General features: G+C 44.6%; 1 protein-coding gene across 2 annotated transcripts in view; it reads left to right on the top strand.

Annotated features, from left to right (window-relative positions):
• Nucleotides 1–12,108, top strand: part of SYN1 (synapsin I) — a gene marked incomplete at both ends in the record, with an annotated part of 42,758 nt that overhangs the window by 4,325 nt on the left and 26,325 nt on the right. For both annotated transcript variants that reach the window (XM_084259111.1, XM_084259112.1), the window contains 4 exons: nt 6,652–6,709; nt 6,815–6,906; nt 8,455–8,611; nt 8,782–8,871. In XM_084259111.1, coding sequence (XP_084115237.1) covers nt 6,652–6,709; nt 6,815–6,906; nt 8,455–8,611; nt 8,782–8,871 — 397 coding nt within the window. The remainder of the gene's footprint in view (nt 1–6,651; nt 6,710–6,814; nt 6,907–8,454; nt 8,612–8,781; nt 8,872–12,108) is intronic.

The raw sequence follows: 12,108 nt of genomic DNA, 5'->3' as shown, positions 1-12,108 counted from the left end.
CAGACTGCCCCCTGGGAGGAGGTGTCATCTTAGGAAAGACAAACACCTGCTGCGGAGGGCAGTGCCCAGTCAGGAACAGCGCTGCGAGCCCTCAGGACAGATACTCCCAGGAGCTAAGGGGGAGCTGTGAAGGCTCGAAGGGCAGTGGTAAGGATCCGGATGGAGCACACCATCCACCCCTTGTACTGCTCAGATTCACTTGTTTCTTAGAGTGTTTGCCCCAACTGGGAACAGCATGTCCAGGGTTCTAGTTGGTTTTGTTTTCAGGGAGTAACCTGAAAGCGCACACCAACGTCCACGGCCTCGGTTGATGTCAAGGCCGTAAGTGCTATTTATTGTCTCCTTCCTCTACTATGTGTTCTAGATTCTTTACCCTCAGCTAGCACCTCTCTGGGTCTCAGTGGCTTACCTGGTGAATGGCCCCTTCCCTCATCCTTGAGTGACCCCTGAGCCCCTAGCCCTTAGACGACCCATGGCCTTCTCAGACTGCGGCTGTGGTACTTGTGCATGTGCCATCGAAGTTGAGCAAAGAGCATCAACAGATGCCAAACTTATCCCTCCCTGTCCACTGTGCAGCAGCAGCAACCCCACCTCCTTCTGAAGCTCAAGGTCATGCACCCCTGCCAAGACAGTGACTTTTCACGTCCATTAGCATGTGAAGCCTGAAGTGTCCAGATGACAGTCATAACTTAGAATTTACTGGGATCCTTGCTGTGTCCCCTGGTGACAGGGTTCCCCCTTGGAGAACCAGGACATTTAACCTTGCAGAGTCCTAATGAAACAGGAAACACACATTCCAAAATTTGATGACTGGTTTGATGGTTAGTTGGGGCCACTCCTACTTTCACCTGTGAATGTACAGGCCCATGTATTCTACCTTTTAGGGACACAGTATAAACAATGGTCATTGATTTAGGGTATATACTATGTTTGGGAGGACGATGCCCCATTTTTGCACTGTATCCTCTCCAAGCTGGGATCTTAGCTGTGGCTGCAACAAGTTGTTCCATCACTCTATCAGGCCAGCAGCTTCTGGGTGGTGGATGAGATCATCACATGATTCCAACATCGGGTGCACTTTTGTACCTCCTTTACTGTAAAGCATTCTCTGGTTTGGTGCAATGTTATGTGGGATCCCATACTGGTGGATTAAACATTGTGTGAGCCCTTCAACAGTGATGCTGGCTAAGGCTTTGCAGTCATGAAAGGCAAACCCATATATAGAATATTCCAGTCAGAATGAATCATTACTCTCTCCAGGGTGGAAGGAGACCAATATAGTCAGCTACCACAAAGTGGCTGGTAGGTTTCCTTGAGGGGTGGTGCCGTGTCAGTAACTGACTGCTGACTTCCCACTACTGACACCTCAGTGTTGCTCTCTCTGTTGCTGGCAGGTTGGACATGCAACAATACTTCTTAGGGGCCATATATAGACTTGAGTTCTACTTTTGCCACATCATTCATGTGCCCGTATGCTAGCACTGTGGTGGTTAATTCGAAAGGTTGGCTGACATCATCCGGCTGACTCATTCTGTCTACCTGTTGCTTAGTGCCACTTCCATGATAGATGCTGCCCAGCAGGGGTTAACACACAATACATAGATCTTCACTGCTCACTTTTTGCCCTCTCCCGTATGCCAACTCACAGTTCTGTGTCCCAGACTTCTTTGTCTTGATTTTCCAATGTTTTTTCCTTCCAGGACTTTGGCCAATCAGCCAAGCCATTCATCACTGCTCATGGGGGAATATATATTCCAATCTTGGGCCATTTCACATTCTTTTTGTAAGATTTGACTTATTTATCTTTGCATAGAAGAACTGGGGTACAGGCTACAGGTGTCGGGGGGTGAGAGGATTCTCCAGACACAGAGTGGGGACCAGAACAGGCAGATCTACTGAAACACACTCGAGGGGAGCAGCAGGTGAGGCAGGAGAGGTCTGCTGCACCATGTGGGTAGCTCCCTGGCTGGAGATCGAACTCAGGTTGTCCCGGTGGACCTTTGTGGTGCTGGTTCTCAGACTTAACCCCTAGGCCACCAGGGAGGCCCCATTTCTCTTTCCACACAAAGCGGAGGAGCAGGCACACAGCCCAAAGCTCTGCCAATCAAGAGCTCTGCTGCTGTCCTACAAGGCCACTCCAAGAGGGGCTTGAATGTAGTCGCTGTCCATTTTTGGCTTCCACCCACATGCCAAGTCAAGCCATTTGTGAACCATGCTTAGGCTTTTTCTTCCTTCATCTACTGGTTGTAAGAATTCCACTCAGTGAAGTGAGGGAGGCACTAAAGCAACAGTGTAGGTGACAAGGCACCTGGGTTCCCTGTTCAGGCAGCTTGCGTGGTTCTGCCTGGGCTCCCTCTTGGCTGCTGGACCCATCTGACTTTCTTACTTGGTAGGCCTGGTAGGACCCAGCTTGTAACAGACTCTTCTGGATGCATGGTCACTTGGCACCTCATTGTCAAACATTCTGTTTCTATCAGGACCCAGGACTGCACCGGGATTTGTTTCTCAAAAGGCATGCAATTCTCTGCTGCAGATGGCATGACCTTGTTCCAGAACCCAGAGTGAGGAGAGAGACCCACACTACATCTTTTCCCACTACTGACACCCCCCAGGATCACAGGATCTGTGCCTATGTAGCAGGACTGTTTATACCACAGCCTGAACCTGCTGCAGTGCCCCTTTCTGCTCTGTCACCCACTCAGGTATGGCCGCCTATATGTCACCTGAAATACAGATCAGAGCAATATTTTCCAGGTATAGAATATGCTGTTTCCAGAATCTAAGGAGACCTACCAGGTGTTGTGTTGCTTTCTTCATGGTGGGTGGCACAAGGTGCCATGTTTTGTTTTATTCTTTGGACCAGCTGTTCAGGCTTTGCCTGGATATGCCCTGGACAGATCCCTAAAAATTCGAGTCATGTGGCAAGCTCTTGAGACTTTGCAGTGTTTATCTCCCACCCTCTGGAATGCTCATGTCTTATCAAAACAATGTGCTTGCCATCTCCTGCTCATCAGGCCAGGCAGCAGGATGCAACTGATACAATGGTCCAGTGTAAGGCCCCTTGGAGCATCCGGATGGTCCAGCCCCTTTTGGACTGTGTTACAACACAGGGTGAAGAGCTAGCTTAGGCCTATGGGAAACCCATCAACAAATATTGTCAGTCCCACGAGTGTGAACGGTTTCTGATCTTTTCTGAGCAGAATCGAAAAGAACTCATTCACTTAATCAGCAGCCACCTGCCATACCTGAGGTCTTTCAATAAATAATGCAGCTTGTCCAGCACTAGCTACAGTCCGTTGAGCTTGCAGCAGTCTACAAACATTCTCCAGGACACATCCAGCCTCTTCAAGGGCTGAGCTAGTTCATTCAGTGGAGATAAGATGGGACCCCTCTATCCTTGAAATCTGTCAGAGTGGCACTAATTTCCTCCATCACCCATAGGATAGATGCAGCACTATTTTGATCAGGGGACAGAAGTGTGGTTTCAGAAGCGTCTATTTGGACTTGCCTAGTACAACATTTCTTACCCCACAGGCCAAGAAACACATGGAGGGGTTCTGACAACTACAGATCTGTCCATTCCAATTACATGTTTGTGAACTGGAGACATGACCACTGGGTGAATCTGCAGACCCACTATGAGTGGGACCTGAGCCAGGGTTTCGTGTATTACCTTACCTCTGTTGTACTTCTCAACATGGCTGGTGCATATTCCTTATTGATTTTGCAAGCTGGGAATCTGCTCTGGGCCCTCCCACAGAACATAGTCAGCTGGTGGGTTTTCCAGGGAGTAAAGTATCCAGTGTAATGTGTTCGCTTCTCTCAGCCCTTTGAACCTTTGCTCCACAGCTGGCCATGGGTGTCCTGGCATTGCTGCTTCACTTATTGTGGGCTATTGTTCCCCCAAGCTTCCATAAATCATCTAGAAGTGTGTCAGCAGCAGCATCTAGGGTCCGTGCCAGAGTTTTAAGTTCCTAGGAGAGTGCTCCAACTTCATACTCTGCCCCCTCGACCCATTGTCCTCAGGATCCAGTCCCATGAGTACTTTCCTCTGTATTAGCCAGATAATTTAGCTGCTTCTGCATGTCATCCCTCTCCTTCCTTAGGCAAGCTTCGAACACCTCAAGTTGGTTGTGCTAGGATTTGACTCTGGTTGTTGATCTGGTTGCTGAGAGGGAAGAGGGGCTGGGTTCTGAAAGGGGCAAGCATTGTCTTCTAAGTCACCTGCTTCATCTGAGGTCTCTGCATTATCTTCAAGCAGAGAGGTCTATAGTCTGGCAAGGAGGAGTGGGCTACTTTTGCAGGCCTAGTGGATTCAGGTGAATCTGTAAGTTTAAGCTGTTGCATGTATCTCCCCAGATATTCCCATCCCAATCTCAGGGTCGCACTCTTGTCTTATTAGAGTCTTGAGTCTAGCATGGGAAATGACGGAGCTGAGAATTCAGCCTCCTCAGAAGCTTGCTTATGCTTATAATTAAGTCCTAAGCTTAGCCCTCCCCTCTGTCTGCCCTCTGGTTGCAGAACATTGGAGTTTCCCGAAACAGAGCCAGGGAAGTCTTCTGTCTTTTACATTTTGCCTTGAATCAGTGATTATCCACGTTGAGGGTGTCAGGTCTTGCTAATCAGTGATACTTAGTGAATAGTCAATTAAGTCTGGTTACCCTTTCCCTCACAACTCTCAAATACCAGGGATATGTCACCAGCTGGCACATCCCCTTCCACCAGTATGTCACTAGAGTCCACCATCAGTAAGTCACTGCTGCTCCAAAACCCCAGGGGCTGGCACCATAGTTCTCCCACTCCAGAGAATAAGCTCCACGCTGCATCTTTTCCCACTACCGACACCTCCAGTATCACGGGATCAGCCAGATCACAAGGCCCCAGTGGCATCTCGCTTGCACCACAGCCCAGACCTGCTGCAGAGTGCTCTGTGCTGCTACAGCATGTCTCTCTGCTGTGCCCCCACCACCACCTCCCCCCCCCCACCAATGATGTCTCCTCATTTCCTGCTGGTTGCTGGGTGACCCAGCTCCAGAACTGCGTTAGAGTCTTCTTTGTATTCTGACTTCTCTAGCCCACTATTGTCTGGAAACAGATTTGAGGCAGAGATTTGCATGAGGGAGGCTTATCGGAGAGTGCCTTTGTGTTAGACACCTGTAAGGAAGGCAGGGTCAGGCAGAGAGAGAAGCTGGTCCACAAAGTGCTTGCGTCACAGGCCTCAGCTGATCCTAGGGGGAGCTCTGGGGCTGGGGAGGTCCTTCAGAGTCAGCCCATACTGAGGCAAAGAGGCTGACTTTTGTACCCACACATAGACCAAATATAGATCATGGGCTGCTTGAAGTAGGTTTAACCTTGGCCAAGGCAATTCCCGTGACGGAAGACACTTCCCAGTAGGACACAGCTGTGAGTTGTTGGCAGCTGATAGTCAGGGTGCACTGGCCTTCAAGGGGCCATCTGAGCACAGCACCATAGTATCCACTACATCCATGGTCCCAAAAGGCTTGTAAAATAGTGATATACTCTACACTCATCATTTTATGCGTGAAAAATGTGCGGGTATGAGGCAAATTCTCTCCAGCCCTTGTGAGGAGAGTGTCAGCTGCAGTGGTGTGTGTCTGTATGTGTAGAGGGGAGAGAGAGAGAGAGAGAGAGAGAGAGAGAGAGAGAGAGAGAGAGAGAGAGATTGAGAGAGCAGGAGAAAGGAGGGAGGGAGACATGGAGAGAGGGAAATAGCCGTGCTTGACGCCTTCTGGGCATGGCAGAGACCCTGATTGTGTGCGTGTAGGTGGCCCCAGAAGTGGGGCCTCCCCTCCTCCCCCTTCCAGGAGAAACCTGATTGGGGGTGGACTCCTGTGTGTGGAGGAGTCTGTCAGGTAGGACTCTGGGCCTGGGGGATGAGGCCACAGGAAACTGAGCCCAGCTGGGGATGGGCTCAGGGACAGTGACAGAGCAGTTTGTGACTCGCCTGCCGCTGCTGCTTGGACCGCTCTTCCCTCTCCCAGCTCTTCCCTCTCCCAGCTCCCTCTCACCCTCAACGGCGTTCCTCCCCTCCCCCATTGCCAGCTCTGCCTTCTTCAGAACCACAGCCGGCCTGCACCCATCAATCTGCTCGTCCTTTTCAGATACAGCTGCCCACCCACGACCGCTGCGTCCTTCACTGCACGCAGCCACGAGAGGCGAACGTGCTCTTCCCCGGCAAGGGCCAGGGCAGAGGCGCTTCAGGCAGCGCAGATGTGGGCAGGGAGCCAGGTCCAGAACTCTTCCTATGCACACATTCCCTGAAGTTCTTTGCCATTTACAAACCCCCATGCAGTGGGAAAGTATGCTGCAGTTCACAGAGCACTCCTCATTTTGCAAAGCTTTTCAAAAACATCTACAATAGCAGGGTGACGCGAAAGCTATACTCAGGAAACGCCTGCTCTCCGACTTAAGGGCTTATTTAACAGTTGCGGTGGCCTTTGACATGCCTGCATCCCCATGAGGATTGAAGCGACTTGATTGTTCACAAACACGAATGAGTTTTTCAAAGTATTTCAACAATTATAAGTGCTTTATGGTTTCTCTAGGTGGCAAAGGGGTGGAAGGACTGGCCTGGGTTTTGTTTCCCTGAGATATGAGCACTGATGGATGTGCACTGCTTTTCTTCTCCAGGGCGAAACACTTCAAAGGGAAAAAGATCCATGGAGAAATTGACATTAAAGTAGAACAGGTTAGTTGGGGCAAGTAGGCCTGGGGGGGTCAACTGTCCGGACTGCAAGCTGAGTGGTCGTTTTTTATGTGATGTGAACGAATCACCTTTTTGTGTCCTTCCCAGGCTGAATTCTCTGATCTCAACCTTGTGGCTCACGCCAATGGGGGATTCTCTGTGGACATGGAAGTTCTCCGGAATGGCGTGAAGGTCGTGCGGTGAGTATAAAAAGGCAACGTGGTGTTATGGGAGAGGCATCAAGACAGTGGAATATTATTCACCCAGGAGAGGGGAGGAAAGCCTGCCATTTGCCACAACATAGTTGGACCTTGAGGACATTATGCTAAGTGAGATATCAATCAAAGACAAATACAGTAAGTCCTCACTGGGGTGGTTCATAGATTCTTGGAAACGTCAACTTTAAGTGAAACTACACATGATGAAAGCAGGCCCTTGAATAATGTTTCACCACCGCCTGGATTTGTTTTTTTCTCATCATTATAATTTCAGTGGTGTAGAAGGAGATGTTATTCGAGGACCTGCTTTATGATGATATCGTGTTAGGGAAGACTCTAAAAAAGCCACACTTACAGGAGTAAATTGGTGGTTACCAGGACCGAGGGGTGGCAGAACAGGAGAAACACTTAAGGGTATAAACTTATGACTGGTAGATAAAAAAGTCCTGGAGATCTAATGCACAGTGTAGTGAGTATAGACAGCCTTCTATTAGAATCATCAAACTTGCTAAGAAACTATTTAACAGCTGAGAAACTGGATTTTAATTATTCCCACCACAAAAAAAGATTAGGTGACACGGTAGAGGTGCTAACTAGCCCTACAACGGGGGTGCTCCAATTTATAGATGTATCAAATCAGCATGCTGATGTTATATATCAAATATATTTCAACTTAAAAAAAAAAGAACTTAAGCACAGAATGTGGGGAAGTTGTTTCTCTTCTGAGAATTCCTGGAGCCCAGGATCCCAGCTGACCACAAGCCAAACTTTTCAGTTATTCATCACATTTGCTGATCATCTGTTGCATGTCAGGTACTGCTTTCGGCACTGTACTAAATATCTTATTACATATTTAGTTAATGTATGTCCTGAACCTGGTAGTGAACAAAAAAGATCAAAAATAAGAACAACAACAAAAAACCCCAACAAACCCTCTACTGTCATGAATCTTTAATTCTACTTGCCGTGGGACACACACAATAAACAAATAAGAAATGTAAACGTGCTAAGAAAAAATACATAACAGCAAAGTGATGTAGGGACTGTTGGATGGTGGCCTTGCCTGCAATCCGGAGAGGGGACTCTGGCAGTGTGAGGCACTGGGAGAGAAATCTAAAGGAGGTGAAGGAGTGATCCGTGCAGTATCTAGGCGGGAAGTGTTTCAGGCAGAGGGAGCAGCCCCTGTCCAGGTCCTGAGCTTAGAATTTCCTCTGGGCAGCATGCTTTGAGGACAGCTGGTCGTCTGAGAGATTGTGACCAGGGAACTGTGAGAGTTGAGCCGGTGAGCTGCAAGGTGACCTTAGCGAGGAAAAGAGAATGAACATAGGAAAGGTTTAAGGGGGTACCACATGGGGAAAGAATAGAGAGGAGAGGCACGCTGGGAATAGCCTGTGCAGGTGCAAGCAGGTGGGCAATCGCCTTACAATGTCTAGGAGCTGCTGAGATTTAAAAACTCGGACTTTGTTCTAAGGATGGTGGGGAGTTCTGGGGGGTGAGGAACCCTCAACACTCTTGCTCCTGCCACCCCAGGTCTCTGAAGCCGGACTTTGTGCTGATCCGCCAGCACGCCTTCAGCATGGCGCGCAATGGGGACTACCGCAGTTTAGTGATCGGGCTGCAGTACGCGGGAATCCCCAGCGTTAACTCTTTGCATTCTGTCTACAACTTCTGTGACAAGCCCTGGGTGGTAAGTGACAGGGAGCGCGCTGCTGGCAAAGGGAAGAGTTCCTGTACTGATGTGGGATTTGGAAATCACTCTGATTTGGGGGAACGGAGGAAGTTTGCAGCTTGGAGTCCCAGTTTGTAGACTCCCTCCAGGTGAAGGACTTGCTGACCTGTGTCTACTGCCTCTCATAGTTTGCCCAGATGGTTCGACTGCACAAGAAACTGGGGACAGAGGAATTTCCTCTAATCGACCAGACCTTCTACCCCAATCACAAAGAGATGGTGAGTCTGGGGAAAGTAGAGTGGAGAGGAGGGAAAGACATCACGCCCATTGCAGTAATATTGCCATGGGCGGTTGGTCACCACGGCCACATGCGGGTGGAGGGTGAAGCTGGTCGTGTGAGGGCTTATTAGTGCCATGAATTTACTTGTGTGGTTACAAGAGTGATTTAAGTAATTGATCCTGTTACTTATAGTACCTCTTCTCACCAGTATTCAAAAGTGATTTCTAATGTAAATAAACATCACATTCTATTGCATGTGGAAATCAAGTCATTGTTACCAACATAATGAAATATTCTTCCTGGTAGAAATATTACCTATGTTTCAAATCAAGATTAACAATAAATATTATCAGTAACAGTGTTATAAATTGAATTGTTTACAAATAACTAGATTATTGGTTACTTTTATCATAAAATGGTATCACCAATATTACAAATTATCCCTATTAAAAATTATTATTACTGATGTAAATTATGAGTACCAGTGTTATGAATTAAATGTTAACTCCTAATGGAAATTGGATAATCATTACTAGTGTCATTGAGGATTACAACTATTATTACAAATTACTGCCAATATTACAAATTATGCCTCAATACAAGTGTCTGTTTTGAATTATAGTGTACTAAATAATAGAAATTATATTATCATTACTAATGTCAAATGTTATGACTAATATTACAATTTATTATCCATGTTACAAATTAAGATTATCAATATAAGTGATTAGTATGTACGTGGTAAATTAAGTTATATTACTAAAAGAAATTAAACTTTAGTACAAATATTATAAAATATTATTGTAAATTATTACCATTGTTACAAATTAAGGTTGCTAATATAAATTATGAACCCTCTGTTTTGAATTATATCATAGTTACTCATAGAAATCATTATTAACATGGTTAATATTCCAATAAATTTATAAATAATATTAGTATAAAAGTTAATGATTATGAGTATAAATTATGAGTGCCACAATTTCAAGTAGAAACTGAACCACTGTTACTAGTGCCATCCAATTTTACTAAATTTTACAAATGATACAAATTATGTTTACATATATATATAATGTCATCACCAGTTTTATGAATTTAATTGCAATTAAATACTAACATTGACCCAACATTATCAACTTGGTTAAGTAAACATTGCTACTAATGCTGAAAAGTCTTACCAGTATTATATATCATGTTAACCGATAGAAGTTCATGGTATTATAAGTTTTTTTTACAGATAAAGGTCAAACAATTTGTTTTTTGGAATCCAATTTATCATTATTATTATTCCATACTCTTTGAGAGACAGTACAGTTGGCTAGCTAAGAGCATGGACTCTGTAGCTGGAATTTCTGTATGGGAATCATAACTCCATAACTTGTTAGCTTTTTAATATAGGGACCATTACCTAAATCCTCTGTACTGCAATTTACCCATCTGTAGAATGTGACTAACAGTAGTTCCTGTTTCACAGAGTTGGTGTGAGATTTAAATTATTTAATGAATGTAAAATGGTTTGAACAGTGCATCTGGCATATATTAACTGATATCTAAGTGTTGATGAAGTTTCCTTCTATTCCTACTTTGTTTAGTGTTTTTATTATGAAAGGATGTTGGCCTTTGTTAAATGCTTTTTATGTTTACTGACATAATTGTGTGGGTTTTGTCCTTTATTTTGTGGAGAAAGGAAATTGCATTAATTGATTTTCATGCCAGTTGAAACTCACTTGCATTCCCGAGATGAACCCCATTTGGTCATGAGACAGAATCTTTCCATCTGCTAATATTTTGTTGAGAATCATGGTATCTGTAGTCATAAGACAGCATGCTTTGTCTGGTTTGGTATCAGAGCAATACTAAACTCATAGAATGAATTGGACAGTATTCCTTCCTCTTCTATCTTTTGTAAGAGTTTGTGAAGGATTGGTGTTAATTCATTTTAAATGTTTGATAAAATTCACTGGTGAAGACACACAATCCTGGGCATTTCTTTGCAGAAAGTGCTTTTTATTACTTATTCAATCTCTTCATTTATTATAGGTTTGTTCCAATTTTCCATTTCTTCTTGAGTCAGTTTTGGTAATTTCTCTATTTCTAGGAATTTGTCAGTTTCATCTAGGTTTTTCTAATTTCTTGACATATAGTTGTTTATAAATACTCTTTTATAGTCCTTTCTATTTCTGTAAGATTATTAGTTACATCCTTTCTTTTATTCTTGATTTTATAATTAATTTACTCTTTTTTTTCTTAGTCTAAAGCCTTGTCAATTTTATTTATCTTCAAGCTACCAATTTTTGTACTTTTTAAAGATTTTATTTATTTTTACATAGAAGAACTGGGGTAGAGGCCAGAGGTGCAGAGGGTGAGAGGATTCACCAGAGATAGAGTGGGGAGCAGAGCAGGCGGATCTACTGAAATACACTGCTGAGGGGAGCAGCAGGCAAGACAAGAGAGGTCTGCTGTGCCATGTGGGTTAGCTCCCTGGCCAGGGATCAAAATGGTGCTGCAGTGGCTGCTGATAGCTTCATAGTGCTGAGATTTAACCCCTTGCTCCACCAGGGAGTCCCCACCAACTTTTAGTTTGCTTTTCTTTATTAGTTTTCTATTCTCTATTTCCCCTTTTTCCACTTTAATCTTTACTTCTTTCATTCTTCTTGCTCTTGGACTTTGCTCTTCTTTTTCTAGTTTCTCAAGATTGAAAATTGATTATTGATTTTATATATCTAAACATACAGATTTACAACTATGAATTTCCCTTTAAGCAGCATTTTTTCGGCATCCCTTAAGTTTTGGCATGTTGTGTTTTCATTTTCATTCATCTCAAAGTATCTTCTGATTTCCCTGCTAATATCTTCTTTGAGCCATTAGGAATTAGAAGCATGTTGCTTTACTTTCCACATATTTGTGAATTCCCCAAATTTCCTCCTGTTCTCTCTTGCACCTTTTTCTCTCCTCTCTCCATTTGGGACTCTGATTATGTGTATGTTGATATGCTTGGTGATCTTCCACAGGTCTCTAAGGCTCTGTTCTTTTTTTCTCCCTTTCTGTTGCTCAGATTGGATAATCTGAGTTGAACTCTCTTCAAGATTGCTGATTCATCCTCTGCCAGCTCAGATGTACTGTTGAGCCTTTCTAGTGAATTTTTCATTTTAGTTAGTGTTTTTCTATTCCAAAATTTCTGTTTTTTATAATTTCTATCTCATTATTGATAGTCTCTATTTGTTAGAACGTTATT

Source organism: Talpa europaea (assembly GCF_964194135.1).
Source record: "Talpa europaea genome assembly, chromosome: X".
NCBI classification, from domain to species: Eukaryota; Metazoa; Chordata; class Mammalia; order Eulipotyphla; family Talpidae; genus Talpa; species Talpa europaea.
This window is presented reverse-complemented; position numbering and strand designations above follow the sequence as displayed.